The 15,519-nt window shown below is 52.6% G+C and overlaps 2 protein-coding genes across 4 annotated transcripts; one reads left to right on the top strand and one right to left on the bottom strand.

Moving 5' to 3' along the window:
• The first annotated feature begins 654 nt into the window (after positions 1 to 654).
• On the top strand, positions 655 to 11,120 carry Pkmyt1 (protein kinase, membrane associated tyrosine/threonine 1). 3 transcript variants are annotated; one of them, XM_059270134.1, is made up of 9 exons: positions 655 to 861; positions 1,170 to 1,313; positions 6,852 to 7,343; positions 8,117 to 8,610; positions 9,281 to 9,387; positions 9,529 to 9,701; positions 9,872 to 10,029; positions 10,715 to 10,780; positions 10,884 to 11,120. In XM_059270134.1, exons 3-9 carry the CDS (start codon positions 6,993 to 6,995, stop codon positions 10,993 to 10,995), a joined length of 1,461 nt encoding a protein of 486 aa, XP_059126117.1. In that variant the 5' UTR covers positions 655 to 861; positions 1,170 to 1,313; positions 6,852 to 6,992; the 3' UTR covers positions 10,996 to 11,120. The 3 variants fall into 3 exon arrangements, with proteins under 3 accessions (XP_059126117.1, XP_059126115.1, XP_059126116.1); XM_059270132.1 differs by having other exon boundaries at positions 659 to 861; positions 10,715 to 10,792; XM_059270133.1 differs by lacking the exon at positions 1,170 to 1,313 and having other exon boundaries at positions 659 to 861; positions 10,715 to 10,792.
• Positions 7,824 to 14,742, bottom strand: Paqr4 (progestin and adipoQ receptor family member 4). Its single transcript, XM_059270135.1, has 3 exons — positions 14,235 to 14,742; positions 12,519 to 12,740; positions 7,824 to 12,401 (listed from the first exon to the last, which is right to left on the bottom strand). The coding sequence occupies exons 1-3, from the start codon at positions 14,398 to 14,400 to the stop codon at positions 11,968 to 11,970; spliced, it is 822 nt and encodes a 273-aa protein (XP_059126118.1). The 5' UTR covers positions 14,401 to 14,742; the 3' UTR covers positions 7,824 to 11,967.
• Between the last annotated feature and the right edge of the window lie 777 nt (positions 14,743 to 15,519).

Consider the following 15,519-nt stretch of genomic DNA (forward strand, 5'->3'; position numbering starts at 1 on the left):
GCCTGGAGCTGACCCCAAGGCCTACCTCTTTCCTTAGGCTCATCATAATTTTGTTTTCTTCAATATGGTATTTGTTTTGTTTAATATGGTATTACTTTTTCAATTATATGTCTTCTGAAATAATAGCTTTCCTTTACGCAAACATTATTTGAAGGCAACTTTATTTAAAATACAGGCAGCACAGGCCCTTGGATCACTTCTCTCCAAAGGAAAGCTTGTGCACAAGGAGGCTCCAGCTTCTTAGAAGAGGCGCTCCCCTTCGCTCTACTAGTGTAAGATGATGTGTAACGCTCACTTCCGGAGGAAACGCCACTTGGGTGCAGGGCCCTGCCTGTCCTTTTATGGACTCGAGAATTAAGGCAGCCCAGAGAAGGTAGCGAGTGTGGGAACCGAAGTCTGGAGGCCGACAAAAGTCCTCGGAATCCTGGGGGAGTAGAGGATCGCTCCCACCTGGCGTCCAGGACTAAGAATTTAGCTCCCCATTCAGCAGTAGGGCCAGAAGAGGTGCGCCTGCGCAGTGAGAGCGCTCGGCCAGGCTTCGGGGGCGGGGAGGCCTCGGTGCGCACGCAGGACGCGAGGCGGAGCCCACGCCGGAGCCGGACGGGCTGCGCCAGGCGGGGGCGGGGCCACAGGAGAGCCTGGGCGGGGCCTCGAGGCCGGTTTGGAATTTTTGGCGCGAGCTGGCCCCGCGCGCGTTCACGGGCCGTTCCCCTTCGCAGAGAGCGCTTCGTCCCGGTGTCCAGAGGCGCCGCTGCCCGCCCCCGGCCTGCCTGGCCCCTGTGAGGCCCTCAGCGGCCTCCGCCGACCCGGAACCTGGGACCTCGCTGCTACGCCGCGCCCCGCCCCGCCCAGCCTCCCCAGGTGAGCCCACACCCCGGTGAGGGCTCCGGGCCGCGCCGCTCTTCCGCCCGGCGCCCTGCCCCGCGCCCCCGCCGCGCTGCGCCCCGAGACGGCCCTCGGCCTCCTCCCTCAGTGGCCCGTCGCCCCTCTGCAGCAGCCCCACCCCTCCCTGTCCGTCACGGGCCGCCTGGCCCTCGGGTGACTCCGGGTCCGCGTTGTCGCCCACGCCCCGCCTACTCCCGCGGGCCGCCCTGGGTGACTGCCTGTCCCTCTCCACTGGGAGCCCCTTTTCCATCACTGCCTCTCTTTTCCCTCGTCTCTCTGGGAAGAGCCGCTTCCGGGTGACAGCCGGTCTACGCAATTGTTTGTCAATTGCGGATTGACGGAGCGAATTCAGCAGCAGCCCTACCCCGGAGGAACTCACAGTCTAGCGCTAGACGGTGATCAGCAGATGTGTCCAGCCCAGTGAGAGGGTGAGGAGGCCCCTGGAAACGCGGAGGTCACCCTGGCTGATCAGTGGCTCCGGGACACTCTGGACTCAGCCAGGTCTCCACTACCGGCCCTTCTCACCCCATAAAGGCTGTTTGACCAGGCCAGAGGTGTTAAAACGTAAATGACATTGAGAGGGGCCGGTCTTCCTGGCTGGCGACAGAAGGTGATGGGTTCCCCGATGCTAGGCATGGAGACTGTATTTCTTCTTCCTTTAAAAAAAGAGAAAAGGCCGGGCGGCGGTGTCGCAGAGCTCCAGGTCAGCCTGGTCTACAGAGCGAGATCCAGGACAGGCACCAAAACTACACAGAGAAACCCTGTCTCGAAACCCCCCTCCCAACAAAAAAAGTATTTCTTTTTGTTATTTTATATATATATAGGTATTTTGTCTGCACGTGTGTATGTGCACCACGTCCGTGCCTGGTGTTCACATAAGCCAGAAAAGGGTGTCAGATGTGTGCTGGGAATCAATCCTGGGTCCTCTGGGAGGGCAGCAAGTACTCTAAACCGCTGAGCCATCGCTCCCTCCCTTCAAGGATGTATGTTTAACCAGCATGATCATGGATCCTGACAGTCTGGTTCCTCCAAGAAGACCTTTTTTTTTCCTTTTGGGGTAGGGACCTGAGTGGTAGGCCGGAACTCTATCACTAAGCGCATGCCATCTCTGGGATGGGATTCTTAAAGTAATTAGAGCCATAACAAGAGAGCCTTCCAGCCAAGCAGCTTAATTTAAGTCTCTAACCTCACTTCGCTAACGAAGTAATTTGATCTAGCCACCACTCTCGCTAGGTGTGGCAAATTTTGATACATGTGTTTCCCCCAGTGGACTCTTTCTTTCGCTTTCAATTTGTTTTTGTTTTTGTTTTTTTTCAATTACAACATTGTAGCAACCTGATGCTCTCCTCTGCCCCAACAGGCACACGGTTACTGACACCATGGTACCACTGTACTTGAATCATTTCAACTACTATCTAAAGCACCGATTATGATAACAGTTAGCGTTTATGCCAGACACCAGTCTTTTTTTCTTTGTTTTGTTTTGTTTTGTTTTTGTTTTTTCAAGACAGGGTTTCTCTGTGTAGCTTTGTGCCTTTCCTGGAACTCGCTTTGGAGACCAGGCTGGCCTCGAATTCACAGAGATCCTCCTGCCTCTGCCTCCCGAGTGCTGGGATTAAAGGCATGCGCCACCACTGTCTGGCCAGACACCAGTCTTAAATCCTTCAGCTTTTTGTAGGCCAGTGCAGAATTGCAATTCCACAAATTCCTGATGCTAGGTGCTCTTCATAATTCAAAATACCCCAGATTTAGGGCCTGGGATTGTATTAATAACTCTGTTGATATAGCATTTACCAAAATGAATGATCCCTGAGTTTGATACCCAGCACTCCATAAACTGAGTGTAGTGGTACATGCCTGTGATCCTAGCATTCTGGAGATGGTGGTCGGGGACACAGTTATCCTTGGCTGCACAGCAAGTGTGAAGACAGCCTAAACTAGGGACCCTGTCTCAAAAAACAAACAAAAATAAATCTCAGATTTAGAAAGGTAATATTGTCTCATATTTAGAAAGTACAGATGTAGGGGTGAGGATGTAGCTGTGGTAGAATGCTTGGCTGATGTGTTAGGCCTTTGGCTTAATCCCTAATACCATAAATGTAATAATAGCTTTTAAAAAGGCATAGTAAGAAAGCATATATGTGTAAGACCACTAGTGAATCTGAGGCATCCATTCCAAGATCAAACACTATTATCTTTGTCAATGAATGTCAGCTGTGGTGACTCATGTCTGTAATTCCTTGGAAGTCTGAGGCAGGAGAATTGCTACAAGTTCAAGGTCAGTCTGGACTTCATAGACTTTTCTCAAAACAAAATAAAATTATAAATATACACACTGATGGGGCTGGAGAGATGGCTCAGCGGTTAAGAACACTGGTGGTTCTTCCAGAGGTCCTGAGTTCAATTCCCAGCAACCACATGGTGGCTCACAGCCATCTGTAATGAGATCTGGTGCCCTCTTCTGACCTACAGGCATACATGCAGGCAGAACACTATATACATAATAAATCTTTAATATATATATATATATATATATATATATATATATATATATACTGAGAATAGATGAAGTCAATTTTTTTCTTAAATTACTTTTTCATGAAGTTACCCAGTTGTCTCTATTATTTGTTGAAAAGACTTCTTTCCTATTGGGTTGTTTGGCACTCTTTTTGAAAATAAATAATTCCAGCTCTGTGGATACTGAGGCAGGAGGCTGTTCAAAGGTAGCTTGGACTACATAATGAGTCCCTGTCTTGGAAAAAAAACAAGACAAAGGGAAAAAAAATTTTTTTGAGACAGGGTCACTCTTATGTCTGTCCTGGAACTTGGTATGTAGACCAGGCTGGCTTCAAACTCACAGAGATCTTCCTTCCTTAGTCTCCTGAGTGCTGGGGTTAAAGGTGTGCACCACTATGCCCAGCTTCAAAGAAAGAATGAATAAGCCATAAATTTCAAAACCCTTAGTTCTATCTCCTTCATCTTTTTGTGAATAAGCTGTTTCAATTACTATGGATTTGAAGACTTTAAAAATCTGTAAGTATAACTCTTCTAAGTTTAGTCTTATATGAGAGTTTGACTTGGGGTGTGAACATCCACATGAATTATAGGATCAGCTCTTTCCAGGCTGTCCTCTGAACTCAGAGATCTGCCTGACTCTGCCTCCTGGGGTGCTAGGATTAAAGGTGTGCACCACTACCACCTAGCATGCTCATTGTTAAGGAAGCCAGATGGGTTCCTTACAGGGATTGTATGGAATCTGCAGATGAATTTGGAGAGGTTGGACAGGGCTTTGCTCTCTGTGCTAGAGAAAGGCTGAGCTGAAGGTCTCTGAAGGTATAGTGCTTTAGGCAAACACTGTACCATGAACTATGCCCAGTCCACAACTTTAAGACCATTGCCATGAACATGTTTTCCTTTTTATTTAAGTCTTTAGTTGTTTGTATATACATGTGTTCAGGGGCCTCTGCAACCACCAGGACCTGCAAAAGGTTAATCTGTGTGAGACAAGAGGGAAATCCCATTCAACACAACTCAGTAGCTGGTGTTGGTTCAAACTTCTAGAGTCTGACACTGGGCAGTTTACTGTAGGCATATTTAAGTACAGTACAATTTGGGGAAAGGTTTCCTGCTGTAACACAATCCCCTGTGCACAAGAAAGCATAATCAGATCAAAACTCTTCTCAGTTCTATTGATAGTCTACTTGTGCTATCTTAAGGCCTAGAGGAGGACCTGGTCTCCGTCTTACAAATAGTGTAGAGGTCATCTCGGCTATTAGCTACCTCTGGTCCTGCTTGGGGGAGCTTGGGAGAGCCAGGTATGGCCTAGCTGTATAGATAGCATGGGGTTACCTAGGCTATTAGCCACCTCCATTCCCAGCCTTCTGGGCAGAAGAGGTTAATATATCTTTTTTCTTTGAAAGGACAGCCCTGTGTATTTAACATTCCTGGTTTTCCTAGTGTTGTTTATGAGTACAAAGACATTTGTGCTCCTAAAACATGTGTCTTGTTTTGGTTTTGGTAGTAGGGATCAAAGCAGAGCCTAGCACATGCCAGGGAGGTACTCTACCATCAGTTGAGCTATATTTCTTCTCTCTCTCTCTCTCTCTCTCTCTCTCTCTCTCTCTCTCTCTCTCTCTCTCTCTTCTTGAGACAGGATCTCACTATATATGTAGCCCTGGCTGGCCTGGATCTCTCTCTGTGTGTAGACTAGATTGGTCTCAAACTCATAAAGATCCTCTTATCTCCTGAGTGCTGGGATTAAAGGCATACACCATCATGCCCAGCATTTCTTCCTAGGTTTTTAAAAATAATTTTTGATATTATTTTATGTGTATGGGTTTATTTATTTTATGTGTATGGCTTTGCCTGAATGTATGTCTATGTTCTACATGTGGGCAGTGCCCATGGAGGCCAAAAGAGGGTGTCAGATTCCCCTGGAAGTGGAGTTACAGGCAGCCATGTGGGTCCTGGGAATCAAACTTAGGTCCTCTGGAAGAGCTGTCAATCCTCTTAAGAGCTGAACTCTCTCTCTAACCCTTCTTTCTTTGTTTTGAGACAAGATCTGAATATGTGGCCCAGGCTGACCTCAATTTTGTGAACCTCTTGCCTCAGTCTCCCTAGGCTAGAATTACAGGGATATAGTACCATGCCCAACCCCAACAACTAAGACATAAAGTTTTCATTCACTTAAAAATATTTACTATTTTCGGGGTGGAGTGTGCCGTGACATGTATGTGGCGGTCAGAGGACAACTTTGTGGAATTATTCTCGCCTTCTGCCTTTATGTAGGTTCTGGGTCTTGAACTGAGGTTGTCAGCCTTGCAAGGCAGTCACTTTACCTGCTGAGTCATCTTTAAGGTCCCCTCCCCCCCCCTTTTTTTTTTTGAGCAAGGGTCTCATGTAGCTCATGCTGGCCTTGAATTCTATATGTAGCCAAGGATAGCCTTTGAACTCCTTATTCTCTTGCTTCTGCCTCCTAAGTGCTGTGATTGTAGGTGACAATCATTGTGCCTAGCCCCCACTCCTTATGACAGCATTGTCAGGTATGAACTGCTCCCTGTTTCACAATCAAGGTTTCCTGGGGGCAGCCTTAGGGCTCTATTTTACAGCCCACCTCCACCCCTGGGCAGTCTCTCTGAGCTGTGCTGTGGACAGTGGTGCACTTCCCCCCAGCTGGCCCTGCTGCCTAGGAGCAGGGTGCTGAGACAGGACAGAGGTCTCTGAGATTGCTGCCTCTTCCAGTGCGGAGCTCCCTTCCTGTGAATGAGCTGGGGCTGGGATCATGGGCTTCTCAGCCTGCTGGGCCTGACCGTAGAACCTCCATCTGGTCTGTCGGGGACAGGAGAGAGCAGAAAGCCCCTGGTTAGTCCATTACTCGACCGAATCCAGCCTGTGCCCCGTGGAGTTGGTGGGAGACTGAGTAATGCTGAGAACCTGCTCTTCCGAGGCGGACACTTTAACTTTGACAGGGAGGTGAAGCTCTGTGGCAAGAGTCTCCACTCTGGACATGTGCCTACAGTGCTGGAGATTTGCAGGTTCTACTCTGTCTCCACGTTGGTACCAAGATTTGCTAGATTTTCTTCTGTAACTATTTCATTTTCTCTGTCTTAGTATCATTTCCGGAGACTAAGATGATTGTGTAAGTTTTCTTCTAGTCTATCTGTTTCTGGGGAAAGTCCATAGGTCTCCTCATTTTATATACATACTCTAGAAGAGAGTCAAGTTTTGGAACTCACAAGTTTTTACTGTGATGAGGGATGGCATGATTTTCCCATCTCAGGACCTTAGGAGAGTCTGCAGAGAAGACTGAATGGACAACTCTAGAGCTGCCTGCCTTATAATTCCTCTGCTGGATATGAGGCCCTCAGAGATAAAGGCTTATGGTCCTGACTTCATATTTATGTCACCTCAAAGCTAGAGATGGCACAGTATGTAGGTGTGTGATGGCCTGTTCTCCTTCTCTGCAGGTACTTGTGGCCCACACAACCTTCATGTGGAAAGTAAAACGTGTGTGTGGCAAAGGAGTGGCTGTCTTGTGGGCCACAGAATCAAGCACTGTTTGAGTGGACGGACACATAGCTCTGTGCTCTGATCCTCTAGCATTGGTCATGTCCATGCCCACTGAGGGCACCCCACCGCCCCTAAGTGGTACCCCCATCCCAGTTCCAGCCTACTTCCGGCATGCAGAGCCTGGTTTCTCCCTCAAAAGGCCCGGGGGCCTCAGCCGGAGCCTTCCACCTCGGCCCCCTGCCAAGGGCAGCATCCCCGTCAGCCGTCTCTTCCCTCCTCGGACTCCAGGCTGGCACCAGCCCCAGCCCCGGAGGGTGTCATTCCTGGGTGAGACCTCAGAGACCCTGCAGAGTCCTGGATATGACCCAAGCCGGCCAGAGTCCTTCTTTCAGCAGAACTTCCAGAGGCTTAGCCGCCTAGGTCATGGCTCCTACGGAGAGGTCTTCAAGGTAAATGAAGGGTGGTTTCCTAGGCTCCTCTGGGGAACCTCTTTGCCTTGGTGGGATAGTGTCCGAGGTATCCACCTGCCCTTTATTCTTTGACAGCTTGCCTCTCTAGGGCTTGCAGCCACCTCCCACCCCCACCTCCCACTCCCCACCCCCATGTTAAGCGCCTCAAACGCATGCCTCACGCACACTGGCACCTTGTTCAGATCCTGGCACAGCCTGCAGCAGATCTCTGTTGCCACTCTTCTGCTTGGAGATGGCTGTGCTGAGATCCATGACTGGTTCTGTCTGGCCTGGAACTGACCCCAATGCCTACCTTTTCCCCTAGCTTAGCAGGCTCAAAAGCTGTACCCCTTCCCATCATAATTTTGTTTTCTTTAATATGGTATTAATTTTTCAATCACTTATATGTCTTCTAAAACAGTAGCTTTCCTTTACACAAACACTGTTTGAAAGCAATTTTATTTAAATACAAACAGCACAGGCTCTTGGATCATCTCTCCTCTCTGGAGGAAAGCTTGGGCACAATGGAGCATACTGCCCTGTTGTTTGGGGACTAAATCTTTCTCTTAGCGCTGGACCCTGGTCAGAGGCATAGTCTGCCCCATCTCTGTTGCTGGGTCTCCAGTGCATTCTCCTGCAATGGACGTGTTCAGGTCATTATCATTGATTCAGAGGTCTAAGACTGACATGTATTCCCCTGCATGGTGAAATCTTAACAATCAGCATCCTCTGATTGTCTCCCATCCTGCCTCTGGGCAACACCTCCCTTCCAGGTGCGCTCCAAGGAAGATGGCCGACTCTATGCTGTTAAGCGCTCCATGTCACCATTCCGAGGCCCCAAAGACCGGACTCGCAAGCTGGCTGAGGTAGGCGGCCACGAGAAGGTGGGGCAGCACCCACACTGTGTGAGACTGGAGCAGGCCTGGGAGGAGGGCGGCATCCTGTACCTGCAGACCGAGCTCTGTGGGCCCAGCCTGCAGCAGCACTGTGAAGCCTGGGGGGCCAGCCTGCCAGAGGCCCAGGTCTGGGGCTACTTGCGGGACACTCTTCTGGCTCTGGACCACCTACATAGTCAAGGCCTAGTTCACCTTGATGTCAAGCCTGCCAACATCTTCCTGGGGCCCCGGGGGCGCTGCAAGCTGGGTGACTTTGGACTACTGGTGGACCTGGGTTCAGCTGGCGCTGGTGAGGCTCAGGAGGGAGACCCTCGCTACATGGCCCCAGAACTGCTGCAGGGCTCCTACGGGACAGCCGCAGATGTGTTCAGGTGAGGCTGGGATGTGGAGAGGTCCTGAAGAGGCTCTTATTGGGGACTGATCAGCAGAAAGGGAGGGACTGCCCAAAGGAAGAGCTCTTTCCTGGTACTAGGGTAGGAGGGCATTCAGGCCTGGGAGGTGTTGCCCTGCACACTAGCTGAGGGGTCTCCAGAGTAAGCAGCAAACTCTCTAGAGGCCCCTTTACATTGTAAGGCCGCCATCTCCTTGGCTAGCAGCTGTCTGGTTAGGCTCCATCACAGGGAGAGTAGGGCGCAGTGAGGCTGAGGAATTCGTCAAGTCCACAGGTAGCATCTTGAACTACACGCAGGCCAGGCTTCTGAGTCCACACTGGCTCCTACTGCCTTGCCTCGGTTGTATTCTGGTTATTCCCACAGAATGATGATGCCAAACCTAATCATCATGCAAAGTAATTTACATGCCAGTGAGGTTCTGACGGACCTCCACTGCAGCATGTTTAAGTGGGGGTCTCTGCTTCACAGCCAGGCCTCCATCTTGAAGGTGCTTACTGGCCTCCTCAAAGCTCCGTGCCCCTCTCCCACCAACTTCATGGTTTATGGAGGAAGAGAGCAGCCCTTTCCTACCAAGATGCTGCCTAGGACTGGGATCTGTGTCACAAAGTGGACTTTGCCTCTCTTTTTCTTTGTGCCCTGTCCTTCTTAGTCTGGGTCTCACCATCTTGGAAGTGGCCTGCAACATGGAGCTGCCCCATGGTGGGGAGGGCTGGCAGCAGCTGCGCCAGGGATACTTGCCCCCCGAGTTCACTGCTGGTGAGTGGGGGCTCAGGAAAAGAGGCAACTACTATCAGCTTCTCTGGTAAGGGGTGGCTAGTAGTAGGGGCACCATTGAGCTGAGGGCCCAGTCAATAAATACCCTGGCTCCTGACGTGCATGACTCTGCTTCATGGGCAGGTCTGTCTTCTGAGCTGCGCTCTGTCCTCACAATGATGTTGGAGCCTGACCCCCAGCTTCGAGCCACAGCTAAGGCCCTGCTGGCCCTGCCCATGCTGAGGCAGCCTCGTCCCTGGAACGTTCTGTGGTATATGGCTGCAGAAGCCCTGAGTCGAGGTTGGGCCCTGTGGCAGGTAAGCCTCTGTGGTGGTCTACTCCAACTGTTCCTTGCCCAGGGGACCTACCTAGTCTGAATTTTACTATATAGACTAGGTTGTGCTTGTTCTTATATCTTCCTACCTCAGCCTCCAAGTGCTGTGATTTTTGTCACAGGCTTGAATTCTGAGGCCCCCTTTCCCCTCAGGCACTGATCACTCTGCTATGCTGGCTCTGGCATGGTCTGGCTCATCCTGCCAGCTGGCTGCAGCCTCCGGGCCCACCAGCCACACCGCCTGGCTCTCCACCTTGCAGCCCCCTCCTGGACAGCAGCCTCTCCAGCAGCTGGGATGACGACAGCATAGGGTGGGTGAGAGTCTAGGACGTGGGGGTGGGGGTGTGTGCATCATGTGGTCAGTGCCACATGGCAGGCATCAGGCCCCATGGAGAGGAGGGTGGATGGGCGTCTGTCACACCCAGGGGATGAGGACTGGCTGTGTGGGTGTAGCTCATGGTCTGTGTGGGCAATTATGACGTCCCGCACAGCTTTGCCAGTCATTAGTGCAGGATTATAGCCCACACCTCTGTAGAGGTTGTCCCTATTCAGGGACAAAGTGCTGTCCTTCCCTGGGTGGATACTTCCCAGAACCTGCTAAGTCCCTGTCCTGAGAGGATTCCCTTTGTCCCAGGTGTCTGCTAACCAAGGGAAAGTGTAATTAAGAAATTGCTCCATGGAAGAACCACATTCTCTCAGGATCCCTCCCTTTAAGTAGGATTTCCCTCACTCTGAAGGGTCTCTGTAACAGCAAAATACTAGAAAAGCCTCATTTACCAAAACTTGACTTCCAGCTCAGATGAATCTGAAAAGGGACAGAGATGCCCCTGAACATGGTCAGATAGGAAGATTTGACAGTTATCACTGTGTGTTTATTGTTTTAGTCATGGCCTATCTTCACCAAGCAGGGGCCTGGAACCAAGCAGGATCAGAGCTGGTTTGGTCCTAACCCTTCTCAACCCTCAACACCTTGTTTGTCCTGTCCTCTCTCTGTAGTCCCTCGCTCTCCCCAGAGACCATCTTGTCCCGGATCACTAGGAGAACCTCTACCCCTCGAGGCAGGTACACACCAAGGTGAGGAGGTGAGCAAGCCCAGGGCCTCGGGCTGCTGGGCACAGTCGGCTTTGGGATCCAGAGTCTTGTTCCTTTTTCTTTCCTCCCCAAGGGATGCCCTGGACCTAACTGACATGGACTCGGAGCCTCCTAGAGGTCCCTGCCCTACCTTTGAGCCACGGAACCTCCTCAGCCTATTTGAGGACTCACTTGACCCAGCCTGAGCCATAGGCCCAGTCTTGGTGCTTTTAAACCTCTGACCCTCTTTCCTACCTCTCCCCTGGAAACTTCTGTATCTAATAAAAAGTAATGAATCTTGGGAGCACCCAAGGTTGCTCATGTGGCGACATAGCGCTTCTTGTCCCTTTATTGATTGCCTAAGGTCTTAGGCCTCTGGGATGATCTGGCCATGAGGCCATACTCTGCTAGAGCGTGGCCTTTGGCCAGCAGGTTGAAGCCACACACTGTATAAGAGATTTCCTGAGCAGACATGTCTCTGATGGGCAGATCAGTCAGACAGACCATGGCACTGAAGGTGAGTCCTTGGTCCAGAGGGCCTGAATCCAAAGCCACCGTTCCACATCTGTGCCTGTTGCTTAGGGAAGGCAGCAGCTCCTCCCATGTCTCTTGGCCAGATGATCCAAGCAGGACCAGTGCCCACTTGGTCCTGAGAGAAGGGCCTGGTCCCACTGCTGTGAGTCCTGACTTCAGGAATGACAGGAACGGTAGAATTCTGGCTACTGAGAGGTTTAGCATGCAGGGCAGAAAGATGGAGGTCAGGGAGTGGGGCAGAGAGACTAGTTCAAGAATCCAGGAGGTGTCTTCTGGGAGTGGCAAGATACAGGTAGTGGTTCTGGGCTGGAGGCTTGGTAAGTTGGCAGGACTCAACTCTCAGACAGGAATTCAGACACTCTCACAGGTCAAACAGGGTAAATTCAAGCTCAAAGAATGATTTCCTTCTAGCTGACAGTACCCTGGAGGGAAGTTGGCAGGGAGAGGGGTAGCTGGAATTTGAAGGCCTGAGTGCAAGAAGTAGTTAATCCACAGGGAAGAATGAAGAGCGGTCTCCCAGACAGGAAGTCCCATGTGCTGGTTCTTCCAGGGAACCAGCCCCTTGCAGACCAGCAAAGGAGGGAAGGTGGTGTTTTTTGTCTCAGGAAGCTGTGGGCAGGCTGGTTTGGCAGCTAGGAGACAGCTCAGTCTGGGGGACAGGAGTGGCGAGCAGCCCAGAGCAGGTCAGGTACAACACCAGCATGTAGCTGGAGAATGGAACCTACACTGAGCAGGTGCATGATCTGGTGGGAGTTGCCCCAGTAGTCAAAGCGGCCAGGCCCCCAACGCTCTGGCAGACGTGCCACATTCACCAGCCCTCCAAGCAGTGCCAGTGCATCCATGCGCAGGTAGCAGGGCAGGGAGCCTGGAGCCCCTGAGCCCAGCCCTACTCCACGGGCCCCAAACACCAGCAGGCGGGCCCCAGCTTGCCAACCAAAGGCTCGAAGCCGGGCACTGGTGGAGGGGGCAGTGAGGGCTCTCCAGCCAGCCACACCTGACAGTGCAGTGTAACCCATCAGGGCAGCTGGACGAAGCCAGGGTCTGCAAGCCAGAGTGCAGTGGATGATGGGCAGGGCTCCTGCAGAGAGAGAGAGAGAGCAGAGAAAAAAAAAAATCAGTCCAAGCTAGCTGATTTTCCCTACCCAGGGTTCCTACCAGTAGCCCTTGCCTCCACCTTCCTGGGGCCCTGGCTCACCAAGAGTGTTGACGAGGCAGACTCCACACATATCCAGGGCAAGGAGCCGGGTGTACACAGGACTGCCTCCTTGGTGGCACATGAAGAGGTGATACAGCACAGAAGCTGCAGGGGGGGCCAGGCAGGCCACACAGTGTGTACCTCCCAGCCAGCCATCCTTGCCCAACTGACCCCAGGGCATGGTCATTGGCACCAGCACCAGGAAGCCCAGCAGGGCTAGCCCTAGAAGGGAAGGAGAGTTACCCATCAGACACACTCAGCATAAAGGAAAACATCCCAAAGGTATCAGTTGGAGCCAGGAAGATAGCTCATAGGTAAGGCTGCTAAGCCTGACAGTCAGTTTGATGCTGGATTCCACATGGTAGAAGAGAATCAGTTCTCACAAGTTGTCTTCTAACTTCCACATGCCTTGGCAAATGTACACCCACCCACCCACACATGCACTAAGTTAATACATAAATATAAAAAAATTTAAAGTGACCTGACTATCAAAAACACAAGAAAGACAGAGCAGGCGGAGTTCAGTGTTGCTGCCAGCCCACACACAAGCAGGTCTGTGGGTCTCAAACTTTCAGAAGTGTTACTGTCAGGGATCACTGCAGGTCTAGATGTAGAGACAATGAGCCACTTTGCAGGTGTGGAAACAGGCTTGGAGTAAGCCTGTCCCAGCTGAGCCCAGCGACTAGGCAAAGGATAGAGGATGGTGAACCAGGGCAGACTGACTTCTGAGCTATCCTGGCTGAAGCTAAAGCCACAGCTCCTCTTTGCCACACAGGAGGCCAGACCACCCGCCTGTCTGTCCCGGAGTGTCTGCAGAAGCCTGGAGAAGCATGACCTCAGCCTGAGTTCCGATTAGGACAGGAGGGACATACTAGACTCAGGGTTACTTAACATTGTCAAATGTTGGCTTTGGGTCTTTTTGTTTTCCATAAAGGAAGAAGGCCACGAAAGGCCAGAATGAAAAGAAGGGACTGAAAGAAGCTTATCCTATCTCCACTGGGGGTGTTTTCAGGAGCTCTGTTCCTTCCGGTGCTGCCCTTTCTTGGAGATTCCCATCCTTCCCCACGGGCAGTTGGCATTGCTCTAACAGAGGACAAATGCAGGCATCAGCCCCACTCTTGATGGGGGTCTGACAAAACAATAGCCTTCTCCTTCTCCTTTAGAGAAAAGCACAAGTCTAAACCTAGCTGGCCCTAGTCCCCTCTCCCAGCTGGGGCAGCTCAAGGACAGGCCAGGGCTGTGTCAGCAGAGCTCTAGGGGCCGCAAGAGGGAGGGGGGACGGGCCACCAGGCGGAGCCCCACGGTACTGCTATGGTGGTGGGGACACTAGGCTACCACGAGGAGGGGCTTGGGCAAGGCAGGGGCGGTCTTCTTCTTTCTGACTCCTCCTAGCCAGTGAACGCCCATCTCCAGGACGAGCGCCGGAGGGGGAGGGTGCCCAGGGCACAGGATTACCAAGGGGATACTAGGATCCTTACCCCTAGAGCTCAACGGGATTAAGCTGGCTCCCACTCTGCTTCCCTCTCCTGCCTTGGGGCACTGCTGGAAAAGCAGAAGCTGGCAACGAAGCTTGGGACAATGGCAGCTTTGTCACCGCGGCGCCTGACCCAACCAGGGCAGGGGCAGCCTAGGACTTAGGCTGGGGGGCTGCTGCGCTCACAGACAAGGCGTCCACGAGTACGGGAAGCATGAAGCATGAGGTAGCCGCCCACCTACCGTGTGTGTAGATGTTGCCCAGCTCGTTGTGCAGGTAGAAGAGGCTGCGCAGGCAGCCCGAGCCGCTGCTGGCCGGCCGGTAGCCCGTCAATACGAACTTATTGAACTGCAGGTGCGGTGGCGAGCTAGCCCAGTCCAGCAGACGCGGCCCGGACAGGAACGCCATGGCCTCACGCACTGCGGCCGGCCTGCGACCCTCTGTTCCCAGGCTTCCCCCTCAGTGGAGCCGCAGCGCTGAGAAGCTCATCCCGATTCACCTCCGGGCTGTCCGGTCGTCCTGCGTGGAGTCAGCCGGGGGTCCGGGCCCTGGTCCCTCACCCGCTGCGCACGCGCGAGCTCGACGCCCCCGTAAGGGAAAGGAAGCTGGCGACCCAGCTGCCGCTGGAGCTCAGTGCGTCCAGTTCCACCGTGGCAGAGCACCGCAGGGAGAGATCCCGTTGGCCGCAGCGGCGGACGGGCGTCTAGCCGCAGCCCTGAGGACGGGCGCGGCCGGACGCTGGAGGGGACGCCAGGCTCCACCCCGGCTCCTCGCCCCCGCCACCCTGCCCATGTTTCGCGCGCTGGATTCCTGACGTTCACGTTGCAAGGACCAATGGGCGCTGCGGGCGGGGATGCTCCGCCCCGAGACCGCCCAGGCCTTCTCTTTTTAACATATGCGATTCCAGCCTTCTTTGCATGGGGTGCCTGTTGGCTTGGGACGCGATGTTCTGGGTTGGGCTCCTCTACTGGAGTGGCCTGGCACCTGGCGTCTACCAACATTTCATACCCCAGCTTTCTTAGTGACCTCCAGGTTGCGGCATATTTGGATACCCACCTCGGGTACACAGCCTGGCTATCCAGGCCTAAGCTCACAGTCAGACTCTGTCCAAGGTGCTGCTGGCTAAGGCCCCTTCAGATGAATCCAGCGCAATGCTGGCGCGCACCCACTTTGAAGGTATACCTCCATTGGCCAGGTACCCAAGCGTCTAAGATGTGTGACGCACCTAGAGCCCTTGGCGAGGCCCAGCCCTTCTGGCCAGGCTTTTCGAGCTTGGGTTCCACCCAAATCGCTCCCTATTATCGCCCACAAGGCACACCCTCGGCCGGGCCCTGTACAGGCAAGGAATGGGCAAAGGCAGGAGGCCAGGGGAAAAAGGTCGGTTTTCTACTCTTGCAGGTACCAGAAAGAAATTTCTTCCGCATTAAACTACCCACAACCAGCTTCCACTTCCTCTCTCACAAGAAAGCTCACCGTGTGAAACGCCCAGCATCTCACCTGCCCAACAACACCCTTATTAACATAGCT

Source organism: Peromyscus eremicus, chromosome 8a (genome assembly GCF_949786415.1).
Source record: "Peromyscus eremicus chromosome 8a, PerEre_H2_v1, whole genome shotgun sequence".
Taxonomy (NCBI): Eukaryota; Metazoa; Chordata; class Mammalia; order Rodentia; family Cricetidae; genus Peromyscus; species Peromyscus eremicus.

Bases quoted from the DNA above. Each gene is read 5' to 3' on its own strand.
- Paqr4 (XM_059270135.1), bottom strand. From the start codon at position 14,400: ATGGCGTTCCTGTCCGGGCCGCGTCTGCTGGACTGGGCTAGCTCGCCA. The intron at 12,741-14,234 runs GTAGGTGGGCGG...CTTCCCTTCTAG, and splicing joins GGGCAACATCTACACACACG to GGCTAGCCCTGCTGGGCTTC. The intron at 12,402-12,518 runs GTGAGCCAGGGC...CTCTCTCTGCAG, and splicing joins CTGCCTCGTCAACACTCTTG to GAGCCCTGCCCATCATCCAC.
- Pkmyt1 (XM_059270132.1), top strand. From the start codon at position 6,993: ATGTCCATGCCCACTGAGGGCACCCCACCGCCCCTAAGTGGTACCCCC. The intron at 9,702-9,871 runs GTAAGCCTCTGT...CTTTCCCCTCAG, and splicing joins GAGGTTGGGCCCTGTGGCAG to GCACTGATCACTCTGCTATG. The intron at 10,793-10,883 runs GTGAGGAGGTGA...TTCCTCCCCAAG, and splicing joins CGAGGCAGGTACACACCAAG to GGATGCCCTGGACCTAACTG.